Below are 18,733 nucleotides of genomic sequence, written 5' to 3' on the forward strand. Positions count from 1 at the left end.
ACACACCCACGCCCACTCACACACACACACATGCCCACTCACACACGCCCACTCACACACGCCCACTCACACACACCCTCCCACACACCAGCGGCCAGAGTTCCCGGCTCTGCGCCAGGACCACATCCTCCACCATGTAGACAGACAACACGTGGTCTGTGGCTGCTGGGTTCTAGTGCCCCCCCCCCCCTACAGGGTAGATCCATCAGTAGTGAAGGGTCTTCCCCTTCCCCCTCTTTTAATCAGGTTACCCCGACCACACACCCGCCAGTTAAAATTCCCTGCTTTATTATGGATCACAATTTCTATGAATTACGATATATAAAAATAGGTCGGCTCACACAAAATGTGAATGCTAGTTTTCACAAAATAGATCCAAACATTTTCTGTGATTTCAGGAAATTCCCGGCTCCCCTCCTTTGGCTCCCGGGCCCGGGTACGATGTAGGGGAGGTGACAGAGCTGGGAGGGAGAGGAGAGAGGGAGGAGAGGGATGGAGGGAAGGAGGTGGAGAGAGGGAGGATGGTAGTGACAGAGGGAGGGGGAGAGAGGGGGGGGGGTGGATGAGAGGGATTGAGGGAACAGCCAGGTTTGGGATGGAGAGAGGGAAGGAGATCAATCAATCAATCAATCAATCAATCAGTTTTATTCGTCACGTTGCACATAAAGTGCAAGTGAAATGAATTTGTCAGCAGCGGTACAATGAGCAGGGAGCTGAGGGAATGCTCTGTGTTCTGTTTCACAGAGACATGGCTCACCCCCAGCTCCCCAGACTCAGCGGTGCAGCCTGAAGGGTTCTCCATCCACCGTGTGGACCGTACCCTGGCATCTGGGAAAGGGAGAGGAGGGGGCGTCTGCCTCATGGTCAACTCTACGTGGTGTTCCGACGTGGCAGTCCTGTCCAACTCCTGCTCTCCACACCTCGAACATCTGGCGGTGAAGTGCCGTCCCTTCTACCTCCCAAGAGAATTCACCTCTGTTATCCTGACCGCGGTCTACATCCCACCCCAGGCATCGTCCGTCCGGCACTGGAGGAGCTGCACGCCGTGGTCAACAAACACCAGACGTCTTACCCCGAGGCATTTACCACCATTGCTGGGGACTTCAATAAGGCGAACCTCAAGAAATCACTCCCCAACTTCCACCAACATGTCTCCTGCTGCACCAGAGGACCTAACACCCTCGACCACTGCTACACCACCATCAAGAATGCCTATCGTTCTATCCCTCGCCCTCACTTCGGTAAGTCCGACCATACCGCGGTGCTGCTTCTTTCTGCCTACAGGCAGCAATTGAAGAGCGCACCCCCAGAGGTGAGGACAGCACAGAGCTGGTCGGGGGGGGGGGGGGGGGGGGGGGGGTGGGGGCAGATGAACAACTCCAGGACTGTTTGGAGTCTGTAGACTGGCCAGTGTTCAAGGACTCGGCAACGGACTTGAACGAATACGCCACAGTCGTTACAGACTTCATAAAGAAATGTGTGGAGGACTGCATCCCTACAAAAACCTTCCGAGTATTTCCCAATCAGAAACCTTGGATGAACTTTGAGATCCGCACTCTTCTAAAGTCCAGACACAGGGCATTCATGTCCGATGATACAGTGGCCTACATGAAGTCCAGTTACGACCTTGGTAAGGCCATCAAAAAGGCCAAAAGGGACTTCTGCTCCAAACTGGAGTATGAGACAGATGTTCGGCAGCTGTGGCGGGGCCTGAATGCAATCACCTCCTACAAGGTGAAACCAGGATGCAGCTCGAAACATCACTCCCTGACGAGCTCAATGCGTTTTACGCACGCTTTGACAGGGAGAATACTGATGTGCCTTCCCGATCCCCCATTCGCTGTGATGGCATTTCAGTCTCAGTCACAGAGGCCGACATCAGGAAATCCTTCAGAGGGGTGAACCCCCGAAAGGCACCTGGTCCTGATGGTATACCCGGTCGTGTTCTAAAAACCAGTGCGGACCAACTGGCGGGAGTTTTTACGGACATTTTCAACCTCTCACTTCTGAGGTCTGAGGTCCCCACATGCTTTAAAAGGGCATCAATTATACCGGTGTCCAAGAAGAGTAAGGTGACGTGCCTCAATGACTATCGACCAGTGGCACTAACGCCAGTGGTGATGAAGTGCTTTGAGAGGCTGATCATGGAGCAAATCAACTCCTACCTCGACAAAAGCCTGGACCCACTTCAGTTCGCTTACCGCCACAACAGATCAACGGTGGATGCGATCTCGCTGGCCCTCCACTCCGCACTGGACCACTTGGACAACAAAAACTCATATGTCAGGCAGTTATTTATCGATTACAGCTCGGCATTCAATACAATCATCCCCTCCGAACTCGCAGACCTGGGTCTCTGCGCATCCCTCTGCAACTGGATCCTCGACTTCCTCATCCACAGACCACAGTCTGTTCGTATTGGTGGAAATGTGTCAGCCTCGATAACAATCAGCACGGGAGCACCTCAAGGCTGTGTGCTCAGCCCCCTGCTGTACTCACTCTATACCCATGACTGATCAGCCAACCACAGTGTGGACTCCATCATCAAGTTCGCTGACAACACGACTGTTGTGGGAAGTAAAATTGGAAAGAGCCATGGTTTTCAAGGGAAATTGGACACTTGGTTCGGAAAAAGAGGGAGATCTGCAATAATTTTAGGCAGCATGGAGTAAATGAAGTGCTTGAGGAGTATAAAGAATGTAAAAAGAATCTTAAGAAAGAAATTAGAAAAGCTAAAAGAAGATATGAGGTTGCTTTGGCAAGTAAGGTGAAAGTAAATCCAAAGGGTTTCTACAGCTATATTAATAGCAAAAGGATAACGAGGGATAAAATTGGTCCATTAGAGAGTCAAAGTGGACAGCTATCTGCAGAGCCAAAAGAGATGGGGGAGATATTGAACAATTTCTTTTCTTCAGTATTCACCAAGGAGAAGGATATTGAATTATGTGAGGTAAGGGAAACAAATAGAGTAGCTATGGAAACTATGAGATTCAAAGAAGAGGAAGTACTGACACTTTTAAGAAATATAAAAGTGGATAAGTCTCCAGGTCCGGGCAGGATATTCCCTAGGACATTGAGGGAAGTTAGTGTAGAAATAGCAGGGGCTATGACAGAAATATTCAAATGTCATTAGAAACGCGAATAGTACCGAAGGATTGGCGTACTGCGCATGTTGTTCCATTGTTTAAAAAGGGGTCTAAGAGTAAACCTAGCAATTATAGACCTGTTAGTTTGACGTCAGTGGTGGGCAAATTAATGGAAAGGATACTTAGAGATAATATATATAAACATCTGGATAAACAGGGTCTGATTAGGAACAGTCAACATGGATTTGTGCCTGGAAGGTCATGTTTGACTAATCTTCTTGAATTTTTTGAAGAGGTTACTCGGGAAATTGATGAGGGTAAAGCAGTGGATGTTGTATATATGGACTTCAGTAAGGCCTTTGACAAGGTTCCTCATGGAAGGTTGGTTAAGAAGGTTGAATGGTTGGGTATTAATGGTGGAGTAGCAAGATGGATTCAACAGTGGCTGAATGGGAGATGCCAGAGAGTAATGGTGGATGGTTGTTTGTCAGGTTGGACGCCAGTGACTAGTGGGGTGCCACAGGGATCTGTGTTGGGTCCACTGTTGTTTGTCATGTACATCAATGATCTGGATGATGGTGTGGTAAATTGGATTAGTAAGTATGCAGATGATACTAAGATAGGTGGGGTTGTGGATAATGAAGTAGATTTTCAAAGTCTACAGAGAGAATTATGCCAGTTGGAAGAGTGGACTGAAAGATGGCAGATGGAGCTTAATGCTGGGAATAACTGGGATCTGGGAATAACTGTGCACAGTTCCCTGAAAGTGGAATCTCATGTAGATAGGGTGGTAAAGAAAGCTTTTGGTGTGCTGGCCTTTATAAATCAGAGCATTGAGTATAGAAGTTGGGATGTAATGTTAAAATTGTACAAGGCATTGGTGAGGCCAATTCTGGAGTGTGGTGTACAATTTTGGTCGCCTAATTATAGGAAGGATGTCAACAAAATAGAGAGAGTACAGAGGAGATTTACTAGAATGTTGCCTGGGTTTCAGCAACTAAGTTACAGAGAAAGGTTGAACAAGTTAGGGCTTTATTCTTTGGAGCGCAGAAGGTTAAGGGGGGACTTGATAGAGGTCTTTAAAATGATGAGTGGGATAGACAGAGTTGACGTGGATAAGCTTTTCCCACTGAGATGTAGGGAAGATTCAAACAAGGGGACATGACTTGAGAATTAAGGGACAGAAGTTTAGGGGTAACATGAGGGGGAACTTCTTTACTCAGAGAGTGGTGGCTGTGTGGAATGAGCTTCCAGGGAAGGTGGTGGAGGCAGGTTCGTTTTTATCATTTAAAAATAAATTGGATAGTTATATGGACGGGAAAGGAATGGAGGGTTATGGTCTGAGCGCAGGTATATGGGACTAGGGGAGAATACGTGTTCGGCACGGACTAGAAGGGTCGAGATGGCCTGTTTCTGTGCTGTAATTGTTATATGGTTATATGGTTATATGGTATCACTGATGGGGATGAGTCAGAGTACAGAAGAGAGATGGAGCAACTGTCCATATGGTGCCAGCGCAATAACCTGGCCTTCAACACCAGCAAAACCAAAGAACTGATTGTGGACTTTGGAAGGAGTAGGAGGGGGACCCACAGCCCCATTTATATCAACGGGTCGATGGTTGAAAGGGTCAAGAACTTCAAATTCCTGGGCGTGCACATCTCTGAAGATCTTTCCTGGTCCGAGAACACTAATGCAATTATCAAAAAAGCTCATCAGCGCCTCTACTTCCTGAGAAGATTACAGAGAGTCGGTTTGTCAAGGAAGACTTTCTCTAACTTCTACAGGTGCACAGTAGAGAGCATGCTGACCGGTTGCATCGTGGCTTGGTTCGGCAATTTGAGCGCCCTGGAGAGGAAAAGACTACAAAAAGTAGTAAACACTGCCCAGTCCATCATCGGCTCTGACCTTCCTTCCATCGAGGGGATTTATCGCAGTCGTTGCCTCAAAAAGGCTGGCAGTATCATCAAAGACCCACACCATCCTGGCCACACACTCATCTCCCTGCTACCTTCAGGTAGAAGGTACAGGAGCCTGTAGACTGCAACAACCAGGTTCAGGAATAGCTAAGGTACACAAAATTGCTGGAGGAACTCAGCGGGTGCAGCAGCATCTATGGAGCGAAGGAAATAGGCGACGTTTCGGGCCGAAACCCTTCTTCAGACTGATGGGGGGTGGGGAAAGAAAGAAGGAAAAAGGGAGGAGGAGGAGCCTGAGGGCGGGCGGATGGGAGGGTGGGAGGAGACAGCTAGAGGGTGAAGGAAGGGGAGGGGACAGCACAGGCTAGCCAAATTGGGGGAATTCAATGTTGATGCCATAAGGGCGCAAGGACCCCAGACGGAATATGAGGTGCTGTTCCTCCAATTTCCGCTGTTGCTCACTCTGGCAATGGAGGAGACCCAGGACAGAGAGGTCGGATTGGGAATGGGAGGGGGAGTTGAAGTGCTGATAGCTACTTCCCCACAGCCATCAGGCTATTAAACCTGGCTCGGACAAAACTCGGATTATTAATAAACACTTTCTGCTATTTGCACTTTATGAGTTTATTTATTCATGTGTGTATATATTTATATCATGGTATATGGACACATTTATCTGTTTTGTAGTAAATGCCTACTATTTTCTGTGTGCTTAAGCAAAGCAAGAATTTCATTGTCCTATACAGGGACACATGACAATAAACTCACGAACTTGATAAAGAACACACAAACACAGAGGAGAAAGAAAGAGAGAGAGAGAAAGAGAAAGAGAGAAAGAGAGAAGGAGAGAGGGAGAGGGGGAGAGGGGGAGGGAGAGGGGGGGAGAAGAGGGAGAGTGAAGGACACGGGACGATACTGAGTGACATCACTCCGTGATGGGAACCAGCGGTCCTCCAGGCGGGCGAGCGGATCACAGATGGTCCTCCAGGCCAGACGGGGTGAGCCGAGCGCCGATGGTCCTCCGGTCCGGTCCTCCAGGCGGGGGCGGGGCCTGAGCGCGAGGGAGACAGAGAGAGAGAGAGAGAGCGCGGGGTTGACGGTTGACGGTTGGAGCGCGGGGACGAGGAGCGGGAACAAGATGAAGATGAAGCGGCGCTGAAACCCCGGCCCCTGGTGAGTGGAAGATGGAGACAGACAGGGGGATGTAGAGAGATGGAGACAGACAGGGGGATGTAGACAGATGGAGACAGACAGCGGGATGTAGAGAGATGGAGACAGACAGGGGGATGTAGACAGATGGAGACAGGCGGGGGGTGATCGGCTGGAGGGGAAAAGGGGGTGAAGTGAGTGGCGGGAACAGGAGGCAAAGGGGGAGGGGATTGAAGGGGGAGATAGAGGGGTCAAAGTGAATCAAGGAAGGGGGAGGGAACCAGGTGGGGTTCACATAGAAAATAGGTGCAGGAGGAGGCCATTCGGCTCTTCGAGCCAGCACCGCCATTCATTGTGATCATGGCTGATCGTCCCCTATCAATAACCCGGTCCTGCCTTCTCCCCATATCCCTTGATTCCACTAGCCCCTAGAGCTCTATCTAACTCTCTCTTTATTCCATCCAGTGATTTAGCCTCCACTGCCCTCTGTGGCAGGGAATTTCATAATTTCACAACTCTCTGGGTGAAAACGTTTTTTCTCACCTCAGTCTTAAATGGCCTCCCCTTTATACTAAGACTGGCCCCTGGTTCTGGACTCGCCCAACATTGGGAACATTTTTTCTGCATCTAGCTTGTCCAGTCCTTTTATAATTTTATATGTTTCTATAAGATCTCCCCTCATCCTTCTAAACTCCAGTGAATACAATCCTAGTCTTTTCAATCTTTCCTCATATGACAGTCCCGCCATCCCAGGGATCAATCTCGTGAACCTACGCTGCACTGCCTCAATCACAAGGATGTCCTTCCTCAAATTAGACCAAAACTGTGCACAATACTCCAGATGTGGTCTCACCAGAGCCCTATACAACTGCAGAAGAACCTCTTTCCTCCTATAGGGTGATTTCACGAAAGGTCACTGGAGCGTAGTTCCTCACCCACGTGACCGCAAAATTTAACTGGGGAACATGCGTCACTTCCGGTACATGTTAGTGATGCTGAAAACATGCACTTTCACACCCGTTAAAAACCGCGAAAACTGCCAGTTTTTGAGCTGTAAATTACTGTGCCAGTCGGGGTGACCGTGAGGCACAGCTACCTAACTTTACAGTCCAGAAGAAAGATAAAAACTAAGGTAAATTCAAGAGGAAGCTGAAGGTGCAAAAACAGCGGAAGTTGTCAGCGGACATTTGCCGTGGAGATTTAAAGATCGAAAATATCGGGAATTATCGCGTTTGCTCGCTGCATTTCATCAAAATTAAGGCATTATTGACTTTTTATCTTTATTCATTTGTTATATGAAAAGTTTTAAAAGTGAAAAATCCGACCAAATCTCCTGGTATTGTGATCACTGGACCCGAAGTGCTCCCCAACGCATACCTCCGCCACCTGTCCCGTCTCATTTCCTAACAGGAGGTCCAGCACTGCCCCTCCTCTAGTAGGTACCTCTATGTATTGCTGCAAAAAACTATCCTGCACACATTTTACAAACTCCAAACCATCCAGCCCATTTACAGAATGTGTTTCCCAGTCTATGTGTGGAAAGTTGAAATCTCCCACAATCACTACCTTGTGCTTACTACTAATATCTGCTATCTCCTTACATATTTGCTCTTCCAATTCTCGTTCCCCATTTGGTGGTCTATAATACACCCCTATAAGTGTTGCTACACCTTTCCCACTTCTCAGTTCCACCCAAATAGCCTCCCTAGATGAGCCCTCCAATCTATCCTGCCAAAGCACTGCTGTAATATCTTCCCTGACTAGCAATGCAACACCACCACCTCTTGCCCCTCCAATTCTATCACACCTGAAGCAACGAAATCCTGGAATATTTAGTTTCCAATCACAGCCCTCCTACAACCATGTTTCACTGATCGCCACAACATCATACTTCCAGGTGTCTATCCAGACTCTAAGCTCATCCACCTTTCTTACAATGCTCCTAGCATTAAAATATGCACATTTAAGAAACCCCCCGTCTCTTCTTCTCTGTTTATTTCCTTTTTTTTCTTTCTCCTCTTGTGTCCGAGTGCTTCCCTTTTCTGCTTCCTGCCTCCCATTCTGTCTACTAGCTTTCTCTATTTGAGTCCCTCGCCCCAACCATTCTAGTTTAAAGTCTCCTCAGTGACCTTTGCAAATTTCCCCGCCAGGATGTTGGTCCCCCTCGGGTTCAAGTGCAACCCATCCTTTCTGTACAGGTCCCACCTTCCCCAAAAGAAGTCCCAATGATCCAGAAACTTGAATCCCTGCCCTCTGCACCAGTCTTTCAGCCACGCATTTATCCTCCACCTCGCTCCATTCCTACTCTCACTGTCGCGTGGTACAGGCAGTAATCCTGAGATTGTTACCTTTTTGGTCCTTTTCCTTAACTCTCCTCCCAACACCCTAAATCCTTCCTTCAAGACCTCTTCACTTTTTTTACCTATGTCATTTGTACCAATATGTACCACGACCTCAGGCTCCTCTCCCTCTGATTTCAGGATCTCTTGGATGCGTTGAGACACGTCCGAGACCTTGGCACCAGGGAGGCAGACCACCATCCTGGTCTCCTGACTGCGTCCACAGAAACGCCTATCCGCCCCCCCTAACAATAGAGTCCCCAATTACTATTGCCCTCTTCTTTTTTTCCCTACCTTTCGGAGCAACAGGGCCGGTCTCTGTGCTGGAGGCCCGTCCGCTGTTGCTACCCCCGGGTAGGCTGTCATCCTCATCCGTACTCAAACAGGAGTACTTATTTGCAAGGTGTACCGACATTGGAGTACTCCCTCGTTCCTGCCTCTGCCCCTTGCCCTTCCTTAGCGTGACCCACATGTCTCTCTCCTGTGGTTTTGGAGTGACCACCTCCCTATAACTCCCCTCTATGACCTCGTCACTCTCCCTGACCAGACAGAGGTCATCGAGCTGCTGCTCCAGGAACCTAATACGGTCCCTTAGGAGCCCCATCTCTCTGCACCTGGTGCAGATGTGGACGTCTGGAGGGCCATCCACCACATGACCTCCCACATCTGACATCCAGAACAGTACACTGCTCTGACTGTCATTCTCTCGCCTTACCCTGGATCCGATACCAGTATAATACAATAGAAACTGCTGGGAGAAATCAGCAGGTATCTGACACAAACAGCTGCTCCCTCTTGCCCTTTAAACTGCACCTGAGGTTGCACTCAATCAGCTGCTTCCTCTAGTCTGCTTCCACCAATCAGCGGCTTCCACCAGAACCCTCCCTATGGAGTGTGGAACGTTACAGACTTTGGTAAGCCCTGACCCTCCTCCGCTGTCTCCAACGGTCCCGGGCCTCTGTGAAAACAAGCCCCGTGCCCGATTTAAGTACTCACCGCCCTGACCCTCCTCCACTGCCTCCAACGGTCCTGGGCCTCTGTGAAAACAAGCCCCGTGCCCGATTTAAGTACTCACCGCCCTGACCCTCCTCCGCTGTCTCCAACGGTCCCGGGCCTCTGTGAAAACAAGCCCCGTGCCCGATTTAAGTACTCACCGCCCTGACCCTCCTCCGCTGTCTCCAACGGTCCCGGGCCTCTGTGAAAACAAGCCCCGTGCCCGATTTAAGTACTCACCGCCCTGACCCTCCTTCACTGCCTCCAACGGTCCTGGGCCTCTGTGAAAACAAGCCCCGTGCCCGATTTAAGTACTCACCGCCCTGACCCTCCTCCGCTGTCTCCAACGGTCCAGGGCCTCTGTGAAAACAAGCCCCGTGCCCGATTTAAGTACTCACCGCCCTGACCCTCCTCCGCTGTCTCCAACGGTCCCGGGCCTCTGTGAAAACAAGCCCCGTGCCCGATTTAAGTACTCACCGCCCTGACCCTCCTCCGCTGTCTCCAACGGTCCCGGGCCTCTGTGAAAACAAGCCCCGTGCCCGATTTAAGTACTCACCGCCTTGACCCTCCTCCACTGCCTCCAACGGTCCTGGGCCTCTGTGAACACAAGCCCCGTGCCCGATTTAAGTACTCACCGCCCTGACCCTCCTCCGCTGTCTCCAACGGTCCCGGGCCTCTGAAAACAAGCCCCGTGCCCGATTTAAGTACTCACTGCCCTGACCCTCCTCCGCTGTCTCCAACAGTCCCGGGCCCATTTTGTTTCCTTCTGTTGTCCTATGAAAGTTTTTCAATCCTCTAGCTTCCGGCTGCTCTTTGCTGTGTTATACATCTTTCCTTTTAGTTTTATTCTATCCCTAACTTCTCTTGTCCGCCACGTTTGCCTCCTACACCCCTTAGAATCTTTCTTCCTTTTTGGAATGAAATGATCCTGTGTCTTCCGGATTATGCCCAGAAATTCCTGCCATTGCTATTCCTGCTAGGATCCCTTTCCAGACTACTTTGGCCAGCTCCTCACTCATGCCTTCATAGTCCCCTTTGTTCAACTGCATGACTGACACTTCCGATTTAACTTTCTCCTTCTCAAATTGCAGATTAAAACTAATCATATTATGATCACTACCTCCAAGCGGTTCCTTTACCTCGAGTTCTCTTATCAAATTTGGTTCATTGGACAACACTAAATCCAGAATTGCCTTTTCTCTGGTCGGATCCATTACAAGCTGCTCTAAGAATCCATCTCGGAGGCACTCTACAAACTCTCTTTCTTGGGGTCCTGAACCAACCTGATTTTCCCAGTCTACCTGCATATTGAAATCCCCCATCAGCACAGTTGCATTACCTTTGTTACATGCCAGTTTTAACTCCTGCTGCAACTTACACCCTACATCCGGGCTACTAATTGGGGGTCTGTAGTTAACACCAATTAGTGTCTTCTTGCCTTTGCAATTCCTCAACTCAATCCACTGTGACAGTTTAGTTTAGAAATGCAGGGCGGAAACAGGTCTTTTGGCCCGCGGAATTCGCGCCGAGCAGCAATCACCCCGTACACTAGCACTATCCTACGCACATTTGGAACAATTTAACAATTTTGCAGAGTCCGATAAATCTACAACCCTGAACGTCTTTGAAATGTTGGAGGAAACCGGAGCACATGGAGTAAAACCCACGCAGATCAAGGGGAGAACGTACAAACTCCGCACAGACAGCACCCGTAGTCAGGATCGAACCCAGGTCTCTGGAGGTGAGGCAGCAACTGTACCACTGTGCTGCTCAGAATTATATAACGGCTTCCTCCACCATAAAGGCACCCAATATGTGCTAGTAATGTCCTGTTTGCCAGCTTGTTGACCCTCTGTGTTCCCCTCCTGCAGTGTTTAGGAGCCGTTGCTGTGGACAGAGAGACGGGGATGTGAGCGGCCATTGAGGGGGGCCTGGGTGCCGGCGAGCCCCCCCCCCCCCCCACCCCATCTGCTCGGTGTGCGGGCTGAGCTTCGACGGGCTGACCTTCAATGGAGCGGCACAAGAAGGAGAAGCGTTATGAGTGCGACGTGTGTGGCAAGCCCTGGCAGACCCCGGGCCTGCTCGAGACCCACCGGCGGGTACACACCGGAGAACGCCCCTTCGACTGCTCGGAGTGCGGCAAGAACTTCAATTGCTACAACAACCTGAAGAAGCACAGCCTCGTGCACTCCGACGAGAGGCCCTTCACCTGCTCTGACTGCGGCAAAGGCTTCAAGTCGTCCACGCAGCTGAGGTTGCACAGACGCGTGCACACCGGGGAGTGGCCCTACACCTGCTGCGACTGCGGCCAAGGCTTCACCAAGTCCAGCAGGTTGCTGGTGCACCAGCGTACCCACACCGGCGAGCGACCCTACACCTGCACCCAGTGCGGCAACGGCTTCCCCCACTCAACCAGCCTGCTGGAGCACCAGTACACCCACACCGGCGAGCGCCCCTACACCTGCGGCGAGTGCGGCAAGGGCTTCACCCGCTCCACCGGGCTGCGAAGGCACCAGCGCACCCACACTGGCGAGCGCCCCTACACCTGCAGCGAGTGCGGCAAGGACTACACCCACTCCGGCACCCTGCTGGAGCATCAGCGCATCCACACCGGCGAGCGCCCCTACATCTGTGCCCAGTGCGGCAAGGGATTCACCCGCTCCAACACCCTGCTGGAGCATCAGCGCACCCACACTGGCGAGCGTCCCTACACCTGCGCCCAGTGCGGCAAGGGCTACACCCGATCCCACAACCTGCTGTCCCATCAGCGGGTTCATGCCAGCGACCGTCCCTTCCCCAGCCCGGTGTGTGGAGAGCGCTTTGCCGTGGCCTCCCACGCCCTGTCTCACCAGCGCGTGCACACCAGTGGCCAACCCTACGACTGCCCGTACTGCTGTGAGGCATTTGACAGCTTGCGGGGGTTGCGGCAGCACCGGCGGACCCACGCCGGCGAGCGGCTTCTCCCACTGCGACAACCGTTTCAAGAGAGCATGGGGGCTGCGGGAGCACTAGCAGATACACACTAGAGAGAGACCCTTTGTGTGTGCTGAGTGTGGCAAGGGTTCCGCCCGCATGTCCAGCCTGTGGCAGCTCCGGCGTACCCACGGCGGTGAACGTCCCTTCCCCTGCCCGTCCTATGGTAAGGTCTTCACCCGCATTGACCACCTGCTGGAGCATCGGCGAGTCCACACCGTCCAGCGCCCCTTCACCTGTACACTCTGTGGCAAGGCCTTTGACCAATCCTCCAGCCTGCTGGCACACCACCACGTGGATAGGCGCTGTTTATGTAGACAGAAAATGCTGGAAGGAATGGGTAAGGTTTCGAGTCGAGACCCCTCTTCAGTCTCGACCCGAAACATCACCCATTCCTTCTCTCCAGAGATGCTATCTGTCCCGCTGAGTTACTCCAGCATTTTGTGTCCTTTTTTGTAAACCAGCATCTGTAGTGCCATGTTTTTAAACCATTCTCGTTAACCATCTCTGCACCTTCCCCAAAGCCTCCACATCAGTCCTGTAATGGAGAACTGTATACAATACTCCAAATGCTACCTGACCAATGTCACTTAAAGCTGCACATATACATTCCTGTATAACCATATAACAATTACAGCATGGAAACACCATCTCAGCCCTTCTAGTCCGTGCCGAACACTTATTCTCCTCTAGTCCCATCTACCTGCACTCAGACCATAACCCTCCATTCCTTTCCCGTCCATATACCTATCCAATTTATATGTAAATGATAAAATCGCACCTGCCTCCACCACTTCCACTGGAAGCTCATTCCACACAGCTACCACTCTCTGAGTAAAGATGTTCCCCCTCACGTTACCCCTAAACTTCTGTCCCTTAATTCTCAAATCATGTCCTCGTGTTTGAATCTTCCCTACTCTCAATGGAAAAAGCTTATCCACGTCAACTCTGTCAATCCCTCTCATCTTTTTAAAGACCTCTATCAAGTCCCCCTTAACCTTCTGCACTCCAAAGAATAAAGACCTAACTTATTCAACCTTTCTCTGTAACTTAGTTGCTGAAACCCAGGCAACATTCTAGTAAATCTCCTCTGTACTCTCTCTATTTAGTTGACATCATTCCTATAATTTTGCGACCAAAATTGTACACCATACTCCAGAATTGGCCTCACCAATGCCTTGTACAATTTTAACATTACATCCCAACTTCTATACTCAATGCTCTGATTTATAAAGGCCAGCACACCAAAAGCTTTCTTTACCACCCTATCTACATGCACAGTTATTCCTAGATCCCTCTGTTCAACTGCATTCCTCAATTCGCTACCATTTACCATGTATGTCCTATTTTGACTTGTCCTGCCAAGATGTAGCACCTCACACTTATCAGCATTAAGCTCCATCTGCCATCTTTCAGCCCACTCTTCCAAATTGCCTAAATCTCTCTGTGGACTTTGAAAATCTACTTCATTTTCCACAACACCACCTATCTTAGTATCATCTGCATACTTACTAATCCAATTTACCACACCATCATCCAGATCATTGATGTATATGGCAAACAACAGTGGACCCAACACAGATCCCTGAGGCACCATACTAGTCACCGGCCTCAAACCTGACAAACAGTTATCCACCATTACTCTATGGCATCTCCCATTCAGCCACTGTTGAATCCATCTTGCTACTCCACCATTAATACCCAACAATTGAACCTTCTTAACCAACCTTCCATGTGGAACCTTGTCAAAGGCCTTACTGAAGTCCATATAGGCAACATCGTCAAAAAATTCAAGAAGATTAGTCAAACATGACCTTCCAGGCACAAATCCATGTTGACTGTTCCTAATCAGACCCTGTTTATCCAGATGCTTATATATATTATCTCTAAGTATCCTTTCCATTAATTTGCCCACCACTGACGTCAAACTAACAGGTCTATAATTGCTAGGTTTACTCTTAGAACCCTTTTTAAACAATGGAACTGATCTCTCCCCCTACTTTCCCCCCCACTCGTACAAATTCTTCCACTCCACCCTCTTCGTGCCCCCCTGCTCTCTCCCACCCCCTCTCTCTGTCCCTCTCTCTCACATGCACTCCCTCTCGTCCTTGTTCTCTCTCTTCTCTCTCGCATACACACCCTCTTTCTCTCAAACACACACTCCCTCTCACACATGCACCCCTCTCTTGCTGTCTCTCACATAACCTCTCCTGCTCTTGCGCACACACCCTCTCTCTTGCTCTCTCACACACTCCCTCTCTCTCTCACACATATATTCCCTCTCTTTCAAACACACTCCCGCTCACTCTCTCGCACACACTCCCTCTCTCGTGCTCTCGTTCACACACACACTCTCACACACATTCTCACACACACATTCTCACTCACACATGAACACGCACACACACTCACACAGGCTCTCACACACTCTCACACACCCACTCTCTCTCCTTGTCTCTAGACTAGGCGTGCATTTCACCCCACACTTGCACTCAGTCCGCCAAGGCCTGCTGGATCTCCCGGTTGCCAACTATTTTAACTCCCCTTCCCACTCCCACACTGATCTTTCTGTCCTGGGCCTCGTCCTTTGCCAGAGTGAGGTTGAAAGAGCTAATAGTCAAATCTAAAATGGTTGTTCTTATACAAAAGCATGGTTTAGTAGAACAAAATAATGGCTTGGTGCCAAGTCTGAATGACTTTGCAAATTATATGGAACACAATTTGGAGGACAGGTTGTCATTTTAATAAAGACATTAAGATGGAAGCCTGCGTAATAACATGTACTTCTTTCAAGGCCATAAAGAAGCCAAGATTTAAAAAAATATCTGACGCTCCAGAGATAAGTAATAACTTGTTATTGGATGAGCTTGATTTGGACCCAGCTTTTCCTATATTCTGAAAGGCTACAGAATCTTTCAGTCATGCCATATGCAGACTAGGTAGGAGTTTTTTACTGATAAGAAAAATGTATAATTGTGCTAACTTTCCTTTGTTCTGAGAGTGGAGCCCGAGAAGCACTGAGCAACTTTTGTGCTCATTGTAGATCTTGCCACTCCCGTCTGACAAATCAATTAAAGATTGCCATGGTTTGCTTTTTAAGAGACCAACTTTGACAAGGTGACACGCAAGCTGGAGGAACCAGCTGACTGCCACTGGCCCAAAAACTTAAAGGCATTTTTAAGTGTTTTTTGAAGACAGTTTTGACGCATTTGTGCCTTACGTAACAAATAAAGCAAGTTTCTCCTGACCCCAAATTAGTCAAATTTGCTTCGTAAATGAAAATTGGAAATTTGCTGAAAAACAGAGTCAAATTTAAAAGAGAATTTTCCCAGCAGAATAAATTGTGGGAAAATCTGAGAAGCTTGGTTTATACTAATCATTGAAACAATGTATTAACATAGAGATGTATTATCTGGGCACAGCACCACATTGGATATCTGTCTGAACTGCCTGTCCAAGCTAATAAACAATAGGTACAGGAGTTGGCAATTCGGCTCTTCGAGCCAGCACCGCCATTCAATGTGATCATGGCTGATCATCCCCACTGCACACAATACTCCAGGTGTGGTGTCACTAGGGCTCTGTACAACTGCAGAAGGAACACGCTGGAGGCAGGAAACATGTTCCCAATGTTGGGGGAGTCCAGAACCGGGGCCACAGTTTAAGAATAAAGGATAAGCCATTTAGAACGGAGACGAGGAAACACTTTTTCTCACTGAGAGTTGTGAGTCTGTGGAATTCTCTGCCTCAGAGGGTGGTGGAGGCAGGTTCTATGGATGCTTTCAGGAGACAGCTAGATAGGGCTCTTAAAGATAGCGGAGTCGGCATAAGGGGAGAAGGCAGGAACGGGGTGCTGATTGGGGATGATCAGCCATGATCACATTGAATGGCGGTGCTGGCTCGAAGGGCTGAATGGCCTACTCCTGCACCTATTGCTTATTGTGTCCAAACCCTTAACAATCTTATATGTTTTAATAAGATCCCTTCTCATCCTTCTAAACTCCAGAGTGTTCAAGCCCAGCCGCTCCATTCTCTCAGCATATGACAGTCCTGCCATCCTGGGTATTAACCTTTTAAACCTAAGCTGCACTCCGTCAATAGCAAGAATGTCCTTCCTCAAATTAGGGGACCAAAACTGCACACAATACTCCAGGTGTGGTCTCACTAGGGCCATTTACAACTGCAGAAGGACCTCTTTGCTCCTCTTTGCTTAACCTTATCCGCTGCCTTGAGGATATAAAGTGTTGGGGATGGCCCAGAACTTCCTCCAACTAAACGAGAGTAAGTCTGAGGTCATCCTTCTCGGCCCCTCGGACTCAATCAAAATGATAGCAGGCAGCCTTGGAAGCCTTACCCCACTACTCAAACCTCACGTCAAAAACCTTGGCGTGATATTTGACTCAGCACTGAAATTTGACAAACAAGTCAATGCCTTGGTAAAAGCTAGCTTCTTTCAGCTTCAGACGATAGCTAAAATAAAATAATTCCTCCAGTTTGATGACCTCGAAAAGATCATCCACACATTTATCTCCTCCCGCGTAGATTACTGCAACTCCCTTTACACTGGCATCAGCCAATCTTCCCTGTCTTGCCTGCAACTGGTCCAAAACGCCGCAGCGAGACTCCTGACAGGCACCAGAAAAAGGGACCACATCACCCCGATCCTGGCCTCTCTCCACTGGCTCCCAGTGCGGTTCCGAATAAATTTCAAGATCCTCCTTTATGTCTACAAAGCCCTCAATGGGCTTGCCCCCACCTACATTAAAAGTCTGCTCACACACCACACCACCTCCAGGTCCCTCAGATCGGCCGACTTGGGGTTGCTGAACATCCCGCGAGGCATAAGCTCAGGGGCGACCGCGCCTTTGCGGTTGCAGCTCCTAGACTTTGGAACAGCATCCCTCTTCCCATCAGAACTACCCCCTCCATCGACTCCTTTAAGTCGAGACTAAAAACTCATCTCTACCCACTAATCTATGTGGGACCTTATGAAATGCTTTCTGAAAGTTCAGCTACATCCACTGGCTCTCCCTTGTCCATTTTCCTAGTTACATCTTCAAAAAATTCCAGAAGATTAGTCAAGCATGATTTCCCCTTCGTAAATCCATACTGACTCGGACCGATCCTGTTACTGCTATCCAAATGTTCGGCTATTTCATCTTTTATAAATGACTCCAGCATCTTCCCCATCACCGATGTCAGGGTAACTGGTCTATAATTCCCTGTTTTCTCTCTCCCGACTTTCTTAAAAAGTGGGATAACATTAGCTACCCACCAACCCACAGGAACTGATCCTGAATCTATAGAACATTGCAAAATTGTCACAAATGCATCCACGATTTCTAGAGCCACCTCTTTAAATACTCTGGGATGCAGACCATCAGGCCCTGGGAATTTATCAGCCTACAGTCCCATCAGTCTACCCAAAACCATTTCCTGCCTAACGTGGATTTCCTTCAGTTCCTCCGTCACCCCAGATCCTCTGGCCACTACTATATCAGAAAGATTGTTTGTGTCCTCCTTAGTGAAGACGGATCCAAAGTACCTGTTCAATTCATCTGCCATTTCCTTGTTCCCCATAATAAATTCACCTTTTTCAGTCTTCAAAGGTTCAACTTTGGTCTTAACTAATTTTTTCCTCTTTACATACCTCAAGAAGCTTTTACTATCCACCTTTATATTCAGGGCTAGCTTACCTTCGTACCTCATCTTTTCTCCCCGTATTGTCCTTTTACACTGTCCCTGACATCCCTTGTCAGCCACGGTCGCCCCTTACTCCCCTTGGAATCTTTCTTCCTCTTTGGAAGGAACTGATCCTGCACCTTCTGTATTATTCCTAGAAATACCTGCCATTGTTGTTCCACTGTCATCCCCGCTAGTGTATCTTTCCAGTCAACTTTGGCCAGCTCTTCCCTCATGGCTCCATAGTATCCTTTACACAACTGTAACACTGACACCTCCGATCTACCCTTCTCCCTCTCCAATTGTAGATTAAACCTGACCATATTATAGTCGCTACATCCTAATGGCTCCTTAACCTCGTTCCTTTATCAAATCCGCTCCAATACAAGCCGCTCTAAGAATCCATCACAAAGGCACTCTACAAACTCCCTTTCTTGGGGTCCAGTACCAACCTGATTTTCCCAGTCTACCTGCATGTTGAAATCTCCCATAATAAACACAGCGTTATCTTTACTACATGCCAATTTTAACTCCTGATTCAACTTGTGCCCTATGTCCAGGCTACTGTTTGGGGGCCTGTAGATTAGTCCCT

General features: G+C 49.0%; 2 protein-coding genes across 4 annotated transcripts in view; both read left to right on the top strand.

Moving 5' to 3' along the window:
• LOC116982908 (zinc finger protein 229-like) overlaps positions 1-18,733 on the top strand; it is a 968,520-nt gene that overhangs the window by 918,540 nt on the left and 31,247 nt on the right. The window contains exon 2 of one of the 3 annotated variants that reach the window (XM_033036465.1): positions 5,894-6,178. The exons of 1 other annotated variant lie outside the window; for it this stretch is intronic. The gene's annotated coding sequence lies outside the window, so the exon portion shown is untranslated. Of the gene's footprint in view, positions 1-5,893; positions 6,179-18,733 lie in introns of those variants that run through there. One more of the 3 variants, XM_033036481.1, reaches the window with a different exon arrangement.
• On the top strand, positions 11,475-12,718 carry LOC116983039 (zinc finger protein 239-like). Its single transcript, XM_033036577.1, has 2 exons — positions 11,475-11,818; positions 11,903-12,718. The coding sequence occupies exons 1-2, from the start codon at positions 11,496-11,498 to the stop codon at positions 12,510-12,512; spliced, it is 933 nt and encodes a 310-aa protein (XP_032892468.1). The 5' UTR covers positions 11,475-11,495; the 3' UTR covers positions 12,513-12,718.

Source organism: Amblyraja radiata, chromosome 1, assembly GCF_010909765.2.
Source record: "Amblyraja radiata isolate CabotCenter1 chromosome 1, sAmbRad1.1.pri, whole genome shotgun sequence".
NCBI lineage: Eukaryota > Metazoa > Chordata > Chondrichthyes > Rajiformes > Rajidae > Amblyraja > Amblyraja radiata.

Excerpts from the sequence above, each read along its gene's own strand:
- LOC116983039 (XM_033036577.1), top strand. The coding sequence starts at position 11,496 with ATGGAGCGGCACAAGAAGGAGAAGCGTTATGAGTGCGACGTGTGTGGC. Across the intron at positions 11,819-11,902 it reads GGCTTCACCAAGTCCAGCAG|CCTGCTGGAGCACCAGTACA; the intron begins GTTGCTGGTGCA and ends CCACTCAACCAG.